General features: G+C 30.2%; 1 protein-coding gene and 1 pseudogene across 1 annotated transcript; both read right to left on the bottom strand.

Annotated features, from left to right (window-relative positions):
- On the bottom strand, positions 1–7,830 carry LOC128162469 (fibrinogen-like protein A). Its single transcript, XM_052825697.1, has 6 exons — positions 7,516–7,830; positions 7,404–7,422; positions 6,364–6,446; positions 5,631–5,727; positions 3,883–4,047; positions 1–239 (listed from the first exon to the last, which is right to left on the bottom strand). Exons 1-6 carry the CDS (start codon positions 7,828–7,830, stop codon positions 1–3), a joined length of 918 nt encoding a protein of 305 aa, XP_052681657.1.
- A 7,844-nt stretch (positions 7,831–15,674) lies between these two features.
- On the bottom strand, positions 15,675–21,165 carry LOC128164184 (ficolin-2-like; annotated as a pseudogene).
- Positions 21,166–21,975: the final 810 nt, after the last annotated feature.

Here is a 21,975-nt window from a genome sequence, read left to right as displayed (position 1 = left end):
CTAGGGTTTTCGAACCATCATTCTGACTTCTTTCATTGAGTAGTAGGCACCTTTCCAGTAATACCAAATGATCCCTTGGCCATAATTTGTGTTCCCATACTCCCCGTTTAGATTTGATGCGAGACATGCGTTATACCACCATGCTCCACAATAACCTGATCCACAGTCCTTCCACGAATTATCGTTGTCATTGTCGAACGTACTGAAAAACATTCCGTCATGGTACCTCATACAGTCTTCTGAAATAGGGGATGACAATGAAAAATATTAAAAAAGTATTATTTTCATTAAAGGAGGCTGTATGGTCACTTAATTAATCATCAGATCTACCTAAAATTATAAGATAACATTTGTTAGCTATAAACTGTTATTTAGTAAAGTAAAAATCATTATATTTTACCATAAACATTTGTTTTTTTTTATATTAAATTTTGTATATGAAAATCTCCTTTTAGAGAAAATCAAGCAATTTCAAAATGACCAAGACTATCGAGTCTGCTTAAAGAAGCCGACATTAGTTTTTATTGTGCATGTTTTAGCGCATTCTAGTATAATACAGTGGATTTATTCTTCTTATGAAATTTTTCGATTTCCTTAATAAAATGGAACACAATACACAAAATACAGATAAAGTTGTATTTTTAGATTTTTAAAGGAAGTTTTAATTTTTAAACGATTTTTCCGTTGTGCGGTAGGGGAACGTTGTCTCTGCCCTTTCATGCCGTTGTGATAGATTGAAGCTTTGTAGGAGTACGTTATACGCAATAACATAACACAAAAAGTGAAAATCGAATGCCGCTGAAATTTATACACAGAATGATGCTATCTTCGATAACATTTTTCTTATTTTTTTAATGAATCAATTATACCAATCTTCATTTGTAATGCTCTAAATGAATAGCAAAATTTGGAGCATTTTAAAATTTTGAGATAGCCCCCAACTAAAAAAACAGACGGTAGAATTAAGGTTTTTTTTTTTACATAGAAGGTAGGAAATAATATAACTAATCATATATAACTATTTGAGAAAAAAAACTATTCTAGTATTTTTTAATCTGCTTCGAAGTGTGGAAATTACATTTTTATATATATTCCTATCATTGTAAACTGACCTCTATTTTGAGATGGTCCTTAAAAAGAATCAGACGGTCGACTTTCTTGAAATTTCGCAAAGAAAGTAGAGTTAGTTTAAATGACATATGGTTAAAAGTTAAAGGGTTTTAACTAAACATCTAGATCTGAAGCAACTCTAATACCACAAAGCCCACATATGTAACTTCACATTTCCAAAAAATACAAACATGGTTTAAAATATCGATTAATCTGCTTGTCAGAGAAAGTACCTTTCATGATACCATGAAATCAACATTTTTAACAAACATAAAGTCAATAGCTTACAATTAGCTGCTGAGCTGACATAAATTCATGAAAGTATCAGTTCGCCATATTATGTTTCATCGTTCCTTAACTGGTACTGGAGTAAATACATCAATCAAAAGAGTCAAGACCGCTTGCTTTTTTAAATCAAAGCATTTAGGTTGAACGGACATTTTTATATGCAGAAACCACACTTTACAGTTATAGTAAAAAAGGAAATAAAAGTAAGTATGCAGCCTTGAAAAGTTGAAGAATAAAAAATTGCATCGCATATGTACGCTCTAAAATTTATAGGTCTATTATGACAACAATATTTACCTGTTATCTTATTATGATATAAATTTGAAATCAAATAAAACAACACTAATTGGTTTGGCACTTTGTATGACACTTAAAATGGTCTTATGTCGTAGCACTTTTTCATAAATTAAACATTCTCTTTATTTATATTCACATTGTGAAAAAAAAGTTGTAAAATGTATGACCCTGTGAAAAGGGATTGAAATAGGTGTCAAACTCAACGAACTTGTACACTAAATACTCTCAGACTGGTAAAAAAAAATAGATACATTCTATAAATATCGCATATAATTATAAATTATTTGAAGATTATACTACATTATTTTTAAAATGCATTACCCCTCGTTAAAGCAAGAGATGTTTGTGAAACACTTATACCCCCTCACTTGGGAACATCCACAAATAAAATGAACGTAAACTGCAAATAACTGGAATTTTTCTACGTACAAGGGTCATAACTCTGTCGAAAATTGCTCTAACATACCCAAAATCAAACTTGACCTAGATATTATCCTGATAAACCTGTATACCAAATTTCATTTCAATAGTTGCACCCTCTGCAAAGAAAATGAGCGGAAACTGCAAATAACTGGAATTTTTCTACGTCCAAGGGCTATATCTCTGTCGAAAATGCTTGATCGTACCCAATATCAAACTTGACGTAGATATTATTATGATAAACCTGTAAACCAAATTTCATTCAATATGTTCATCCTCTGCAAAGAAAATGAGCGGAAACTGTTTGTGGACCGACCGACAGACCGACCGACAGACAGCAGCAAAGAAATATGCCCTCCCTTCTTCGAAGGGGGGGGGGGCATACAAATGATTGATTCACATACTATGCGTCAATATGTTCAATACGACGTCACATCTACAAGTGCATTGTGATCAGTAAGTTGTATATAATTAACGATGTTGGAATTATTTGACTCCAGAGTTACATTATAGTTGCATTATAATTTTTATTGTAGTTTTATACAGCCGTAGACAAAAGAAATGAATGTCAAATTACTTTTTAGCATTATATTTGTCGGACTTTGTTTTGTGTGGAGTCCGAAACTTTCTATACCCCTCTACTACCTAGTAGACCTTAACAGACCTTAACAGTGCTGTTTACAATCAATAGAAAATAAAAGTGGTTGTATGCTTTGAAAGAATTGACAAGTTGTTTGAATTGTCCAAGACAGGTCGTACTGCTATATTTCGCATATACATCAAACATAAGTGTCGTTAATAACGAATGCATAACCATTATGATAATAACGTCTGCATCGTAGTGTAGACTAAGTCGCAATAAAATTATATATAACATATATAAGCGATAATAAATCCAAGAAAATAACAACGTGTTGTTGTCGTTTTTATCAGTTTTCGCAAAATAAAAATTGTTACTTTTTTGAAATCGATGATATCATTTGCAATATTATTTGCGATTAAGTAGATTATAATATAACACAAGAATTCTTTAATTGTATGTGCCTAGACTTCAGTCTGCTTTGCCTTGTCTATCATTGGATAACATAATACGCTGTGTATTCGTTTTTAACATATGACAATGTGCTTAATTTCTCGGATTAAAGGTGAAAACTAGTTTTTTGTTCCTATCGAAAACACCATTGCAGTGTTTTTGATGTTGTTGGGTCTTTTTAAAGGTTTTTTTAAACGTGAGTTTAAAATCTTTCCGTATGAAATACCTGAATGAAGTAACACTGAAAAAAATACTATCAGTTTTGCTTCATTCAGGTATTTGGGGGAGTGAAACGATAAGCCTAATAATAGAAATCAAAAACTATTATTGAGGAAGTCAGTGAAAATAATGTGGTCTCCTAAAAGTTACTCAGCTTTAACCTTATTTTACCATTTCATAAAGTATTACAGAATTTACATGTAACATAACTTCACATGTATAGAAAAAAAACACTTCTGTCTTGATCGATGTTAGGAATCAACATTAAATTCAATGAACGAATTTTAAATGCGCGGTACATTCAGCGTTGTTAACTTTAGAAGATGGACATCAAAGCATTTGAATGAAAACAATACCGCTGGTTTGATATTTTCAAAAATTCGGTTTGAAAATATAAAATGTATACAGAACCGATTTAACATTGAGAGAGAGAGAGAGAGAGAGAGAGAGAGAGAGAGAGAGAGAGAGAGAGAGAGAGAGAGAGAGAGAGAGTGAGTGAGTGAGTGAGCGAGTACCTGCATTCCCTGAATAACCACTGACATGCAGTTTATATTTGGAACTGCCAGATTCAATATTAAAGGTCGAATACTCTGCATACTTCCAAACACAGTCATGGTCCATCATTTCGATTCTGAGATATGTGTAGCCATCTTTTGTTAATTCATGGATGTTCTTGTTTCCTAAATGTAAACACATTATATCCTTTGAGATGAAGGTGAATGTTTTAAATAGTTGACTAGGAATTGATTCAATTCTATTTATTATGATAACAATTTATATTCCTGGATTGAACTTACATTTCTGAATTTTTATCAATTTTTAGCTTAGATCTAGTAAATTATCACAGCAATACTTTTTAACATGTATTAATTTTTCAAAATACTTTTTACATGTATAAGGAACTAAATAAATCTAACATTTACTGGCTTTTCAGCTACAAGTTTTTCAAAATAAGATACTATAAAACGATAAAATATGGCGCTCTAAAACTTGCACATCTTTTGCCGCTTATGTTAAGGCCATTGCAAGTTTTTTCTTTGTTTAGCGTCCACCCAAAACTCAAAAACCTATCTTTCTATCAGGAAAAAACACAAACCTTAGAAAATAAAACACAACTTTAAAAGTGCAACAAAATAAAATTTGTTATATATTTTGATGTATATTTTTTCACTTTGTATCAAATACCTACAATATGATTGCCATTTTGAATGTTGTTATATTTGATTTCTGATCTGGATTAAAAAATGCGATCCTGAGCCCGACATTTAAAACAAGCAATCTAACAGATTGAACTAAAATTGTGGGTTTTTTTTTTTCATTTTATATCTCAAACCAATCCGTCCGCGGACGCTAAACATGGAAAAAATTGGAATAGCCTAATAGTGCCTCAACGATCTCCATTTTTGTAAATTTTTTAAAGTTACAAAATAATAACTTCATCCCTATTTTAATAGAAGAAATGCGCGCTAACGTAAATTTCGACAATCGATTCTGTTTGTCTACACTTTTCTACAAGTATACAATATTAGAGATCGAGTTCTGCCTAAAAATTGATTCATTGAAATTTTTTTTGGTTAATTATTATCTATCATTAGCAATACCAATAACCTTTTCTTTCTTCAAAGTTGAGCTTCTTTCCCTACTGCTTTATTTTCGCGCCTTGAGTTAAAAGTGTGATCACGCGTGGCAAATTTTCATCCCTACAATACATGATTGATCATTTTCTAGCTCTTTAATTAGCAGATATAAAATTAATAAGAGGATTATCTCTGTTTGCATTATTTAGATATAAACTTAATGTGAAGAAGATTCGTCCAGGGCGTCGATTCAAATTCACTGGTAGCATGCGGTAGCCTTCCCTTTTAGCTTAACAAGTCGACTATTGTTATCACAGTTGCTTCATTAAATCCAACGTCTGATAGCTCAAACTTGTAAAACAAACAAAATTACACCCCATCGACAAAAACTGAAGCCATAAGCTTATATCTATCTAATGATGAATTCGACAAAAGTAAGTGTACTGTTCTCAACGACCGCTAGAAATCAAAGTCGTTGTGTTCACATGCTTGAGTGAACACAGAAATAAAGGGCGAAACAGTGGATTAAACAAGAACATTTGAATTAAACCTTTTTCAAAATAAAAGGTGCATGCGCAAAAATGTTAATGTGCTAGGATATTGGAATATGCGTTTGCACTAAGAAACGTTTGCACAAAAATTTCTCGTTTTACAGTACTTGTTTTTTTTTCTCACAAGTATCCTACCTAACCAGAACTCTGACTCTATTGATCCAAAACCGTTCTCGTAGTCAGCCCAGTTTCTCAAAAAAATTTCCGATCCATCCACCCGTCTTTGAATGAGCTTTTTACAAATGATAAAAAAGATCAAACCAAACAAAATATAAATCATGTATTATATAAAGTTTATTTCACACATGTGTTGTTAACTACCTGTGTGATAGACCTTTGCTTTATCAATGGGTGGTGCTTTATCAAATACAATTTAAAACACAGTCCCATGATTAAACGCGTCATTGAGCTAGTTTTAGAAAAAAAGTTTCTTGTATATTCCTTATCACTATATTTCTTACCAAACATTGATTTAAAATAATTCTGTCGAAGATTTAAATTTAAAAAATAAACACAGACTTTAAAGTGTGTTGTTAAATGAAATTAATTCTTGTCATTTAAAGGAGTGTCTCAAAGGAATGTCTTGCCATAGAAATCAAATCGTATGAGATACATAGGAAATCTATGATTGTGTAATTTGAAAAGTAATATTTGCTCGGCAAGCCTCGTGAATATATACACCATCTCAACCTCGTTTGATAAAGCAACTATAAAATCACACAATTTAAATATTCTCTCTGTAATTCTATTCTTTTCTGTTGAACACTAATTCATGGAGAGAGAGAGAGAGAGAGAGAGAGAGAGAGAGAGAGAGAGAGAGAGAGAGAGAGAGAGAGAGAGAGAGAGAGAGAGAGAGAGAGAATCTAACCATCCATTGATGATTTCCCTGATTACATATGGTAGATACGATTTGCCCATTCGTTAATTGCATTGAACAATAAGAATCTGTTCCTACAAAAAAGTATGTTATATCGTTGGTTCTTTAAAACAGTGCCTTAGCATACAACTTAGTAATTGTGTGGACAATAGACAAAGATATTGGTAAACAAAAGCCTATACATGTATATAAGTATGTCACTATAAAAGATGCTGAACACTTTAGTAATGTGGTTTTTAAAAAAATAATAATACAGAGGTAAATAAAACGGGTTAGTTTTATAAACTTAAACTGTAATATATGTATTGACAGCATATGTGTCATGTGTGAACATTAACATCACCTGATATGGTAAAAAAAAAAAGCAAAAACTGAAAAAGTAAATAGTAAACTTGAAAACAAAATAACATACTTATTTAGTAGGCTGTCATTCTTTCTAGCACTAGGATATCTTTATCAATAACTAGTCTTTTTTTTAAGGGCAATTTTTTAGCAAACTTTAGTTTAATGTTGTAAATAAGATTGATACTTATTCTGTCACAGAGCATTGTATATTTATTGTCATTTCAAATTTTTAAAAATATTTTCGGGTTTTTTTTTTAAATGTTCAACTCCTATCATGTGTTAAGCATTGTTAGATAGATAGATAGATAGATAGATAGATAGATAGATAGATAGATAGATAGATAGATAGATATATATATATATATATATATATATATATATATATATATATATATATATATATATATATATATATATAATTATATATATATATATCAATATACATTCATTTTTTTTTCAAATTGGTACGGGCATTGCAGTAGATGACATTTATTCCATGATATTTTTTAAAAATTCTAATTAGGTAAAGATGTACAAAATCAACCTCAACCTTAAACAGATTACAAAAATCCCTTGATTAATTAGGTAAAAGTAATGCTCTAATTTATTTAAGTTCGCCTTGATATATTGTTAAGAATAAACTACAATAGTTTAATAAATTAAATTGTAAAACATGGTTGTATTACCAATATTTATTCCAGTGAACTGCAATAAAACAAAAAGATTAATCAATCAAATAGTTCAAATTAAGACATAATCCCATTCAATTTAAACATATAGATGAATAAAGGACCATACCTTCTGATACCTGACCGTTTCGTCTGATGTCGCATTTGTTGGTATTAGAGCAGTAAATCCATACAAAAGGCGACAGCTTTTTGTTTCGTCTCCTATGATATCGACTCCAACACAATGTGAGAGAGCATTGCAAGACAGGCCACAGTGTATCATAGGATCTGTATAGTTATCTACTGGGAACTCCTTCAAAATGCATGCATTCGATTGAGTCACACCAGACTGCACAACGAAAAAGTAGTTTTCTGCTTTTGATAAACGACTAATTTGAACTTTTTCATAAAAGATAAAAACACAAATTATCAGATGTAGCTTCATGTCGGCTTAAAGAAACGTCTATTTCTCATCAGCACGTTGAAAAACTCAAGAATATATTCAATTTTTTAAGCAATATCCTAAAACTAAAAAATTATTCTATGAACGAAAAAAGAAGTGTTAAGCCTTTACAAACTTATTTTGGTAAATATTTTCATAAAAGTGCCCATTTTAGAGTAAAATATAAATTAAAAAGCATAAACAATCAAAAGCTTTTAAAGTAATGTGTATTACAATAAAAGTAAATTCAAGGACGTTTACTTTATACACCGTTAATGTTCTAATGATTTTCAAAACACTTTTTCTTGTTTGGTTAAAATGTTCACCGTTGTTTTAATTGTCAACAAATATTTCTTGTGTCAGACCACATTTAAAGATAATATTGATTGACAAATTTCGCGTTATAAATATACAGATGCTCTTAAATGTTATTAGAGAAGAATGATTTTCAAAACAAACAAAAAATCTAAAATTAAGCATGTAAATGACATTTGTATAAAAACTTATTTTTAAAGATTGTATTCAATCCATTAAACAATGTAAGAGGAATTTGTATTAATTGTGTTTAAAGATTGTCATCAATCCAATGGGATTATTTGTGTTTTTATTAAAAGATTCTGGTTTAATATTTGCTGTATTGTATTGTATCTTGTATATTCTGTGTTAGTTCCAGAGGTTTTCTCAAGTTGGACTTAAGTTAGATATACACAAACGAATAAAACTATGTTTAGATAAACAAAGCAGAAATATCCCGCCCGATGTAACAAAGGCAATTGAGAGTATTTTTGTCTTTAACATGTTCACTGTGTATCTAGCAGATCTAGAATTAGACCTAGAAATAATTAAAACTAAAAAAAAGATAACCTTAAACTGAATATTAAAGTAAATCATGAATTGTTCGTTCATTTTTTTTTTAAACTGGGTACCCTAAAAAAGAAAACAAAGAAACCCATTGTCGTACCTATTTTGTGTAAATGCGTGCTCTTTTTTTTTCGAACACAAATTCTATACAAAAGCAATTGAATTTTGAATCCAGTTCAATGAAAATTATGATTTTCCAGTCGCTCAATGCAGGCATTACGTGAGTTACTCTTCAGTCGTTTAATGCAGGTGTTGAGCGACTCTACCATGGTCTAATGCATGCACTGAGCGACTCTTCAATATTTGCTTAATGCAGACACTCATTAATGAAATAGCGTCCAGTGCACCATATTAAATGCAAATCAATTATATTTGAAGTTAATTTAGACATCAACAATGACAACGTATATATTTTATAACGCACATGCAAATTTAGTAATGATTAAAATAAGCATAAATTGTAAAGCTTGAAAAGAATGATCAAATAGAAACAAATAACAGTTACTGTAAGCTGATAATAATAAGGAATTCTCATGTAAGATGAAAAGTGTGTTATTGTAAATTACAAAAAGAAAATGTAAAACTTTGAATTGTGCCTCAGTTTCTTGAAAGCTGAATAATTATTTTATTTAAAATATATATTTTTAAACCGATTTAATGTGTTGAAAACTATTCAATCTCTATTCAAAAAAGAAATCGATCGAAAATTATAGTTCGTAACTGTTTCTAGGTTACAAATGAAAATTTTCAAGTGATTTAATGGATGAAAAGAGGTTTATTTAAAAACTTCATTAGATAAATATGCTTAGAGTCGACCTTAATCCATTCATCGGAAGTGAATTTTTGTGAACATTTTTTGATATCAATATATATTTTTACAATGTTGAAGCGCACAGCCAATATAAAGCTTTTAAAGAAATTTGTTTTACATCGAGTAAACGTTGAGGTTAGGGCTATATACATTTAATATTGATTTTTTTAACATTAAAAGTTCTTTTATTCAAATGATTATTTATTAAGGAAGTAAATCCTTGCCTTGACTACATTGGAACGTATATTTTTTTTACTTTTGTCAAATGATGTGTTTTAAACAAATAATTGTTCCATAACAACAGATATAAAACATTCATTGACAATCAAAATTCATGTTATGCCTTTTCAAAGGGGTTTGCAACGATTAAACATGATTGTATCATATTAATGCTTTGCCAGATTTTTAGTTTTCTTTATTTGTTTATGTACAAACAATTGTATCTAAGAAAGTGAGTGTGCTAATATTATAATTTGAGTAGTGTATTAAATTCATATTAAAGGTCCATGCTTCTTTTTTATAAGTTCAGCTTTAACCATAAAAAAAGAAACAAAATGCATTATGCAGACATCTTGTAAAATGTAAAAATTAGTTTGAATTATGGGTTTATATTCGTTTTATCTAAAATACGAAACAAATAAAAGATTAAGAATCTACATATTATTAAATCAATGGGTAAAAGCTTCTTACGGAAAATATTGCTATTACCGTTTATTTAGAAAACATTTTTTAGTAATTGTAAAACTTCAAAACTGCGGCGATGTAGATAAAAACCAGGTCATCGATGATTTTCTGCATTCTACAAGTTTAATCATACCTTATCATTTTGACACTCAGCTTAAGCCTTTACAACTGCTTGGATTCTGCGTGGAAAGTTCCTGTAAGAGTGAAGAAGAAGGGTGATGAAGTTAGGACGGATATTTTCCCATACGTGTATGGCCGTTTCCTGATCATTACTGTTCTTAAATTATGTACCTTGTTTAAGTTTTCGCCAAAAGTTTTCAATAATATTCATGTCAGGGTTCGAGCAGGCCATTCCATGCTCATAGTATTTTGTTCCGGTAATAAACGGGGGCATTGTCATCTTGAAATAGGTAATATGTTGATAAAACATGTACTGAAGCGACGGGTGTCAATTATCTCTTTATATTTCTTAGCATTTATGTTTCCATCTAAAACACAAAGTGTGCCGATTTTATTGTAAGTAATGTATCACTAAATCATTAAATCCAACCATTGCCTGCTGGCTGGTGCATTAAAAGGTGGGTCTTATTCCTCTCCTGCTTTTCTTCCTATATATATACGTTAATCGCCATCAGTCAAAATCTTACATCCATTTGTAAAAATTTACTTTTTAGGAGTTGATTTTAATTTACTCTTCTCTGTAGTCAATCTGGCTAACTGAAATAAAGCAGCGTTCGGACCAAAGCAGACACCATTATCTCTGACACTTAACACTTAAAAATAATTGAGAAATTCGATGTAAAGTATTCAGAAACATTTTTTTCCGGGGAAATGTATCCATATATATCGTAAAATAGTAAGATTTTAAATAGTACGAACAATTATGATAATTTTTACAGTCGTATTGCAGTTCCCTGACGCTTCAAAAACGTATGCATTGTTTATAATGGCCTTCCAAAATATCTCAAATTTTCCATGTAGCTTCAAACTTGCTTTCTTAAAAAGTAAAATTGACTTTTTCTCTTTCAAACATAATTTCTACCCTTTTTTACGTCATCATTTAATATTTATCCTACATGAAAATTATTATTTTTACATTTCATTGAAGCACACATTTAAGTATCTGTGTTCTGTAACAATTTCTTTTCTTGATACGATTGATGGTGCAGATAAACCTCGAACATGGATTATTTGTGAAGTACATACAGATCTGATGCATGTATATTAACTGATTTTATTAAATAATAGAAATTATTTTAATTAATTTAGTTTTAAGTCACCTGATCCGATTCACAGCATTAGTACATGCATGAAATATATCACCAGCAAGTCCAAAAAGTATTTGTGGGATGAAATGCTAAAAATAAAGTTTATCTTTAAATCTTTTAATCTTTTATTACGTGAAAAAAAGTTTAGCTTTATTTGCCTTTTTTGTTTTACGCTGTATTTAAAATGTACTGGTACGGAAATACTTCAATTTTTTTTTGTGAATTGCCTTGAGTGCCATATCAACGACTACTGGTACTGTACCAGTTATCGGCTAAGACCAGTTATCGGCTAAATTGAGAGTTCGGGTTTATAGCACGTGACAATCCAAGATTTTTTAATTCAGTCGTCTTTTTCGAATAAAGAAAAGTAAGTTTGCTTAAAAACTTTCTTGAATATGTTTTATACATGAGCTTAAACGATCATTGTTTACCGCTGATTTTACATCTTTGCACTTTCAGCAGTGGGGGAAGTGACGTAATAAGTTAAAAATAGAATATTACCTCTTTTTGATACGTTATTATAGCCCTTTATTTGATTTGACATATGAAATCAATACATTTAACATGTATAAACAAAAGGAATTCACGAATTTCCGAGAGATTCGTAGCGCAATTGAACGCCGGATTGCACAATTATGTATTGAATAGTATACGATTTGGTGTATTACCGTATGATAATAAACGAATTATTTTATGAGTTTTGTTTAAAATGTATTATGACCCCGAATACTTTAGTCTGACCTCACAAGGGGCATAATTCAATCTACATTTAGCAGAGTATAAAATCAACATGAACACAAATTTTACTATGTTATTATCACGAAGCCGATAACTGGTACAGTAAATCATAAAAACTCGGCAAATTTTGGGCGTGCTTAAAAGCACAAAACAAGATGTTTTGGGTTCTAAATAATGATATAAACTAACAGACTGATAAATAAGGAGTTCACTTTTTAAAGTATGTGATGTTTTATCCAAAAATATCAAGAAATAAGGAATTACGAAAAGGAAACGTTAAATTTTAGCCGATAACTGGTACAGTGCCAGTATAGTTATTAAAATCAAAAATAAAAGTCTACGCGCAATAGGATTTAATTAGCTTTTAAGATACTGCATAACGCCTAGAAAGTACGGATCATCATTATTTAAAAGTTCAAACTGTAGATTTTCAATCTCCCAAATGATTGATTTGCAGTTTAATATACGAAACTGCATAATCCCAGTAAAATATCAACTCGTATGGGGTCTTAAAGTTTATGATTTTATTCTTTTATTTGCTTTTAAGAATAACTATAACACAAGAGGCCCATGGGGTCACATCGCTCATCTGAGCAACAATGGATGTTCAAAAGATATTGTGCCATATGGCCCTCGGTAGAATAACAAAAAAAAAATAAATATTGTAAAGTATTCGAATTTTACACTTAATTTTGCATACACGTAATCTTCGACATTGTACCTTCATGAAATACTGTTTTTACACAGAACAAGAAAATCCTACGCAAGATATAGAACTAAATATTTGGTAGGGGTACACTGTTATATAACTTCTAATTCCCTGTTTTTTCGTTCTGCCCCCCTCCCCCACTTAATAAAGCGATCAAAATATATGAGAGCATATAGGTTCATTTTCTTTTTCAACTACTAACTAGTTATTGTATTTTTTTTTAAATACAATAGTTATTGTATTTTATCAAAAAAATCCTACATGTATATATGTAAAGAAGAAAATTGCACTTCAATGCGCTCAATTTCTCAAATTAAAAATATTCTAAAATTTAATTTGTCTTCTCCATTATAATTAAATGACTGTTGTTTACCTCGCGTAAACTCGTGACTTTTATTACTTTACTCACACTTTATTGATGAATACACTTGAATGAAAAATGTTGTCACATGACATGTTAAAGAGCTATAAAAATCAATGTTACCGTATTGACAGGCACATCACTCTTATTTACTATGGCCCACCCATTATTTTCATTTTTATTCAAAAATAACAAAAGGCTACAAACCAGGATAATTTTCCGCTGTAATATTTTCGTTTGTTTTAACGATGTCGTTTTTATTTACTCACATTTCACATTATTCATTGTATAAAGGGGGCCCCAGAGAGTAGTTATATACAGCATATCATTCTTTAATTTTGTTGTGTACAAGTATTTAACATACTCTTAATTCATATAGAATTTCTAATGATCAACCAAAATTTCAGTGTCAATCGTAGAATTATAAGCAAGATGAGCTCAAAATTGTGCTAGGTTTGAGTCATATTTTGTTCACATGAGTTTATTACATTCAGCTTAAGATTTTTAACTTGGTATTTCCTATTCGGCATTTAAAATGGAAAAAAATGAATGGCCTCAGATCTGTGTACAAAGATAGAATTGTGAGCAAATCTCTGTATATTGCTTATAATTCGAAGCTTAACACTCAAATATGGTAAGTAAATAGAAATTGTATACAATTGAACATAAGAAACATGTACTATAACAAATAACACAATTTATTTTTCAAATTGAATCATATACATGTATATACCTACATATTTCCGTCAGCGATATTGAACTCTATTTAAACTGAATAAACTCGAGAAAATGCCGAGCATCTCAACAAAACATATTGCATTATTCTACCATTACGCAAAATATGATACCGAATTACCGATAGCCTGAATGAATTGCATTTTAATTCTTTCTTAATACATCAGATGTTGCTTAATTTGCGCAGGTAAACAGTAAACTGTTTGATTAACCGAAGTCTCTGTTTGATTTGATACGTAAAAATCAGGAAATACAAGCGACAGTTCCCAGGTTAACGCAAAGCATAAATGAAAACGAAACGAAAATCACAACAAGCTAACAACACTGTCATATGTGAAAACTGTCAACGCATTGAAATATTTAACCTCAATTTACTTCACAAAATCGGCACCAATGTATTTTGCATGTTTCAAAGATTCCCTTCGTACACGAACTGTTGCACAACAAACAAATCCCGTTTATCATATAGTGTCATGGCTGCTTTAAACAAAGAACCTCGTTTTAGAAGTATGGAATACGAGTCTTGGTAAAATGGGTATGCAAACCCGGGCCGTGGCAAAATAAAAGCCGGGGCAGATCGGAAATCGTCAATTCCAAACACGCAGTATTTTGCAGCATTATTTACAGCGAATACAAATATACTGGTCAACCAAATATCCTGAAATTTTAATGAGATTGGCAGATTAATAACTGCCAATCTTTTGTTTTGCCCAGGCCAAATCTTGCCAACCCATTTTACCGGATGCCGAACCCGAAGCTATTAAACTGATTGAAACACGCCTTTCCTTTATTATTATTTTCGTAATAACTCTGATTTAAAACATAATTAGCCCTTAATTTTTGCAATTTATATTTTCCTTCCCATAAGGATAATTAATGCTAAACTACGTTGAACTGGAATCAGTAGTTCTTGTGAAGAAGATTTTTAAAAATGCACCCCCCTTTTTCTACAGTTTCAAAGTTTTCTCCGCTTTGAATATAGATCGGACTTTTATTTCTGCAATATATATTCGCCCTCCCATAAGGATGTTTTGTGCCAAATTTGGTTGAAATTGGATAAGTGGTTTTAGAAAAGAAGTTCAAAATGAAAAAAGTATACAGACGGACAGACGGACGGACAGACTGACGACGGACAAAATGTGATCAAAATAGCTCACTTGAGCTTTCAGCTCAGGTGAGCTAATAAATATAAAATAAGTCAAACTCATAATAATACCTTTTTTGAGTATCACTGATTTCTGATACATGTAGACTTACTTTTAAGATTCAACTCATATGCCATGATGTGTGTAATTAAAGGAAATTTTAACGTTTAAAAGTTTGCCTTTTAGTCAAATAAAGTTAATGAAATTTTCTAAGATTTTCAACTTGGAATATGTTTTGGTTTCAAAATATCAACAGATCTAAAAGATTCTGATTTCTGTATCTGTAATTAGATTCAAAGCAGAAATAAATTAAACCCATTTATGATTTTGCATTGGCGATTTTTAAGCTTGCAATCTAATATATGTGGAATAAAATGTTAGAAATAGCGGTTTTCATTACATGTACAAATGCCATGTAGAAAGAAGCCTCGAATATAGAAAACAAATTTTTAAAGTTTATACTCATAAGTATATTATTAAGAAAAATCAAAAATCTTTTCTGAAATGCACATTAAACATTTGATTTAGTACACAAATAAATGCAAATATATACATGTATAACAAACACTGATCTTTATTTTAAGAAAACTAGGATAATTTAATCTTTGAAAAACTTTACTGAATTGCACATAAAACATTTCGTTAAATACACAAAAAAAGGCAAATACATGTATAACAAACACTAAAAATCATTTTAAGAGAACTAGGATAATGTAATCAAGATTAACAAAGAATTCTCCAGAGCTATCAACTTTAAGGTTTTCGAACCATAATTCTGACTTCCTTCATTGAGTAATAAAAACCTTTCCAGTGATACCAATTGATCCCTTCACCATAATCATTGTTTCCGTAATCTCCATTAAGATTTGTCCTATGACATCCACGATACCACCACCCTCCGCGCCATCTTAATCCACAGTTATAGTCTGCATAATCATTATCATTGTCGTACGTACTGAAGAACATTCCGTTAGGTACCACATACTGTCTTCTGAAACATACAATAGAAATGAAATAAAGAAAAAAATGTAAAAAAAAAAAAAAATCTGTTATCTTCTAAATGGGGAGCATTTTTTTTTTAATGATAAACTTTTCGAATTACTTATTACAGTAATATATATGGAAGTCTACTTATTAATGGCAACACTTTAACAAATAATTGTTTGGTCTAAATTATAGATTAATTTGTAAATCAGTAACATTACTTTAAACAAAAGTATACTTATATTTCATGGCAAACACTAAATGTTCATCGTACATTTAGCGTTAATCTCACTTCATTTTTAGTATAACTTAAACTTGGTTGTACAATCCTATGATTTCATATTTTTCTTATTAAATTTAAAACATTTCATAAATCTGCATTAAATTTATTAAATGAAAGTATTTATTTACACTTTTGTATGATTAATCATCTGCTTAATTTATTTTGCCTTTAGTTAATAATAGCTTTAAACGATTGCAGATAGTTCAAATTGTGTTCATTCGTTTTGGGTTTTGAAGCTTGCCCAATCATAATTACAGTATCATCAAATTAATTTGACATAAAAAAGATACGCAACTGATTATTTGAGGCAAAAATGGTTTTTAATTAATGCTATGATATCATGTCATTGCATCGGTTAATTAAGATAGTAAAACCCTTAAGAATTCAAAAAACAACAATATTTTGTTCATAATCCATTGGTGATATACTTGGTTGCAAAATTAATAAAAAATGAAAACAAAATATTTAAAAGAGCAACATGTAGAAAACAATATAATAACATTTCAAAAATTAGTACAGATGAAGCTATGTATTAATTAAGCGTAGAAAGATTCTCAATGTCACCAATTATCATTTCAAAATTATCTTAACTAAAGTACCTGCATCCCCAGAATAACCATTGACATGCAGCTTATATTTATTGTTGTCGGATTCAACATAAAAGTATGAATACTCTGCATATTTCCAAATACAGTCGTGGTCCATCAGTTCTATTCTAAGGTAAGTGTAACCATCATTTGTTAATTCATGAATGTTTCGGTTACCTAAACATAATTTGAGAAAAGGTGAATATATTAATTGATCTATCAGCATTTCCTTAAAATTAAGCTTAATCACCGTAAGTGTTAATATCTTTTTTTAATTTTCGAATGAAGCGTTGGACAAATTTAGAATTTGATGAATAAAAAAAAATGAAAATTTAGATAATGCCCACAACAATGCTTTTTAACAATGTATTAAGATTGTGAGAAACTTATCTTTCCTAAATAGAAGTATGCCAATACACATTTACTGTCTTTTCAACTACAAGTTCTGTTAAATTTGATATTAAGTTTTGTCTTAAGTTTCTTACCTATCCAGAACTCTGACCCTCTAGATCCAAATCCATTTTCGTAGTCCACCCAGTTTCTCAAAAAATTCTCTGATCCATCAAACCGTCTCTGAATAAGCTTTTAGTAATAATATAAGATCAGAGAAAGAAAATTATTGTTAAGAATGATATAACGTGTGGCAATTTAAATTCAAAAAAATAATCACAGAGAGAGAGAGAGAGAGAGAGAGAGAGAAAGAGAGAGAGAGAGATATTCTAACCATCCATTGATGATTTTCCTGATTACATATGGTAGATACAATCTGCCCACAGGTTAATTGCGCCTCACAATAAAAATCTGTACCTACAAAAAAGGTGTATTTTGTGATAGGTTCTTTACAAATTTCCCTAACATACAAAGTAGTAATTAAGGGAACAAATATATTGTAAATGTTATGTATTCTTATGATGGAATTCGGCGTTTGTGATATTGTTTTTATCATAGCAATAAGGTCAACGTTTTTTCTCAAATTGAGATGTAAGACGTAAGTTAAGATGATGATTACTCTACCTAGATTATGAGTATCAACTTGAAAGTATTTTATTGTATGTTTATGGTGATTTTTAAAAGTAATTGTTTCCTTCTTCTTATATATCGGCTTCCATTTTTCACCTTTTTTTAACTTTTGTAGTCATTTTGGTTAAATTAAAGGTAGATGTGGCGTATTTTTTTATGCTTAGAAATATTTGATTGATTTATTTATTTAAATATGTTATATAAAATTATATCTTCACAATGATTTACGCAGTTTATATCAATCGGGTTAAAAAAATATAGAAATTAAGAAAAAATTTTGATAATTATTTTCGAGTCCACGATAAAAGAGCATTTGAATAAACCCCGCCTTAAATCGGACACGTAATACTACGCCCAGTCTATTACAACAACAATGGCGACGACGAGAAAGATAGGTATACCCGTAATACCGTTAAGTTTGACAGATTTGGCCAAGAAAGAAAAAAAGAGACAGCCTGACAAGGACATGAACAAAGGGAAGATTGTCATCAAAGACCATGTAGATTAATGGAATTGAAATTAAAGCCAAATTAAATTAAGTTTTTATCATGAAGTTGAAGGGTTCTTACGTGTTCAATGTGTTCCATGTCCTTACGTTATAAGTTATAAACCACAAGTGGATTTTTGTTTAGAGAAATGTTGGAATAAAAAAAAGAATAAACACTCTCAGTTCATGCATCCCGCAGGGATCAACCGTGTCGTTGATGCTAGAATAGTGTTTTATCTTTATTACAAATAATAAGCAATTTATATCGTTCTACATTAAAGAAAAACGGAATAAAAATGCTTCGGGTATTATCTGATATAAGAATTATCTAATTTTAGACATAAAACGTGATTCTAATTTGTAAACAAACTGTTCTTCCATCGTGTTTTCAATACTAGGTTTTCCCGTACGAATGCGCAGTGGCGTTACAAATGGCCGATCACATTAATATTCATCAAACGTGTAGCACAGTTTAGAGACAAATAACTAAAGAAAGAACACGTTTTACGGGCCTATAGCTTGTAAAACGTCTAATTATAAGATTGAAGCATGTTGTACATTTAACTGAAACTCATGTTAAAAATTTTACTCCAAATACGCCACATATAACATTAGATATGTTCCATGATAATCTTAATTTTTTTTTCAATTATAGTTTGTCCCAAGTTACTGCTTCTATCACTTTTTGATGGTTTTTCATAAAAGTACACATACCTATGAAATCAATAAACAGGATTATATCCCCGATATCTTTATTGACACATTATCATTTCTCGCTCATAAAAGTTCAAACGAACGAAAACAAATAATATCTTACGGAGATTTAAAATGATAAATGTTTACATCTTTTCACCATTTTGAACTCGTTTGGAATACCTCGCACATTTTTTCAACGTTATCACCCGGGCTCTTTTTTTGGCTGATGCAATGCAATATCTCCGTAGATTTCTATAATTTTGGGTTTTGTATTGAAGCCTTAAGCGGTGGAGGGGTCATATCAAAAAAGATAATCTGGGCATTTTTGATATTAGTGGATTAAAGTAGTTTGAGCACTAAGGTATTATGATCGAAATATCAAGTGGAAAGTGGAGGAGCAAAAACTCGGGACTGAGCTTGGATGAAAATATTTGGTTTAAAATAAAATGCATAATATTATTGACACCTTAATTATCCCTTTTAACAGAATTCAATAAAAGAACTTAAAGAATAGTAACTATTTTGTTGAACATTTTTTTCTATTTAACGATCATTAATATATATCCAAAGACTTCTTATATTGTTATTAATTAACCAAGTACTAACATTTTATGAATCAACATGTAAAAAGAAAAGTGTTATTACCAACTCTGCTTCCAGTGGACTATAAGAAAACAAAATATATAAAATACTGGACGTATAACTATTAAAAATTAAGAATAACAATAAAAAGCAAAAACTAGAGCAAAGCTCGTTGCAAAGCAACGAGTGGGTCTTCCGTTAATGTCGAAAGTAAAGCCGGAAGTTCCTGTAAGAAGCAGAGCTCTTAAACCAACAACAAGAGTAACTAAAATAAAAAGATAAAAAAAATCGAATTATTCCTGGTACGACTTAACAAAATCCGAATGCTTTTAAGTACGAATTAACAAAAACCTTTCTGATTTCAAGAACGACTTGACAAAAAAAATCCGAATGTGTTCAAGCACGACTTAACAATTATTTTTGGTACGAATTAATTTTACTTTGAACATTACGCTATTTTTTAAACCAAGGACGCGGAATCAAAATTTCCGGAAAAATCAATTTTTAAACCCCGATATCTCTGTAATGCATTGTTTGATTTTCAAACAGATTTCAGATTTGAATTCACCATGGCAAGTTCTATAATACTGTAGTATTGTCTTATTTGTTAAAAAAAATGAAAATTTCCAAAAATTGGAACTGCTTCCGGTTTTGAGCAAAATTGATGAACAAAATTTTAAACCCCCCAGTACATTATAGAATTGATACATCTATCATCAGTTAAAATTTCAAAGCGATATCTTTAAAGTTAACGGAGATTTTTTCCGGACAAAATCACTTTTTTTAAATTTAAAAATGGCCGCCAAATTTGAACGGAAGTGACGTAAATACTGAAACTTTGACATCGTTGAGGCACGGTAACTTTACAAAAGCTCTGAAAATTTCATTGAAATCGGATGAAAACTTTTTGAGATATAAAGCCGAGAAGGAGTCAGAAAAAAAATAAAAAATAAAAAAATAATAAAAAGAAACCGAAGAAAAACAAGAGGGTCTTCCGTTGGAAAACGGAAGACCCTAACTAAGCAAAAATTCCTAAAATAAAAGATTATTTAACAAATTATCATACTTTCTGATATCTGGCGGTTTCATCTGATGTTGTCTGTGTTGGTATTAGAGCAGGAAATCCACTCAAAAGGCGACACTGTTTTGTTTCCCTTCCTATGATATCCACTCCAACACACTCTAAAAGAGCATTACAAGGTATTCCACATTGTAACCGAGCGGATAGTGTCGAGTTATCTATTGCAAACTCGTTCAGAATACATGCATTTGATTGTGTCACACCAGATTGCACATAAACAAAGTCATTCTCCGCTTTGGATGAGCGAGTTATTTTGAGTTTTCCAAATAAGAAAAGAAAAGAAATTATAAGATTAAACTTCATATCGCCTTGTTCAGAGTTATAATCGCATCAGCTGGTTTTCGTTTTAAAACGTCAGAATTTATTAAAAAAAAATTCCCAACAAAAAATACGCAAATGCCAATATAAAAAAATTAATCGATTAATAAATGGATACCTTAACAAAGGTTTAAATCCAAGCTTTTAAAAAAGTAAACATTTTTTTTATAAAAAAATCACACTTAAATGCATGTTAAAAGTGTATCAATATAATATTTGATAAAAATTTAGACACTGATAAATTATGAAAAAGTAAATTAGTTAAAATAAATAGCCATTAAGTGGTTTTAAAGTAATGCGGATTTGTCAAAGTAACGACAGGAATGTTGACACTACAAACAGTTATTGAATTTTTAACATTGTAAATGGAAGTTGTTTGGTTTAATTGTTAATCCACTGTTTTAATGTTACACAAGTAATCTCTTTTGCGTTTTTCACCATTGAAATTTAATATATACAATGAATTGACAATGGTGAAAAAGAAATAAACACATGCTGTTTAATCATTAAAAAATATTTATTCCACAAAAAATAAAGTTTTTGCATTGAATTAGCAAAGAGTTATTAGTGTCATTATTTAAACTATAAAATGCGTTCTTTGCATTGGTGATTCATTCGTGATATGAGGGTAGCGACATTGCAGAAAAATACATAACCCGCGTTAGCGGGTTATGGTATTTTTTTCTGCAATGATCGCTACCTTCATAACCCGAATGAATCATCAAAGAAAGCATTTTATTGTTTATATTAACATCTTTCTTTAAGCTAATTGATAAATTGATTATGAAAAGTAAGTAA

This window comes from Crassostrea angulata, chromosome 9, assembly GCF_025612915.1.
Source record: "Crassostrea angulata isolate pt1a10 chromosome 9, ASM2561291v2, whole genome shotgun sequence".
Classification (NCBI taxonomy): Eukaryota; Metazoa; Mollusca; class Bivalvia; order Ostreida; family Ostreidae; genus Magallana; species Magallana angulata.
Note: the sequence above shows the minus strand (reverse complement) of the source record. Positions and strands in the feature narration are given on the sequence as shown.

Bases quoted from the DNA above. Each gene is read 5' to 3' on its own strand.
- LOC128162469 (XM_052825697.1), bottom strand. From the start codon at position 7,830: ATGAAGCTACATCTGATAATTTGTGTTTTTATCTTTTATGAAAAAGTT. The intron at 5,728-6,363 runs GTTAGATTCTCT...ATTTGTAAAAAG, and splicing joins AGGGAAATCATCAATGGATG to CTCATTCAAAGACGGGTGGA. The intron at 240-3,882 runs GTACTCGCTCAC...CCCCTATTTCAG, and splicing joins TGGTTATTCAGGGAATGCAG to AAGACTGTATGAGGTACCAT.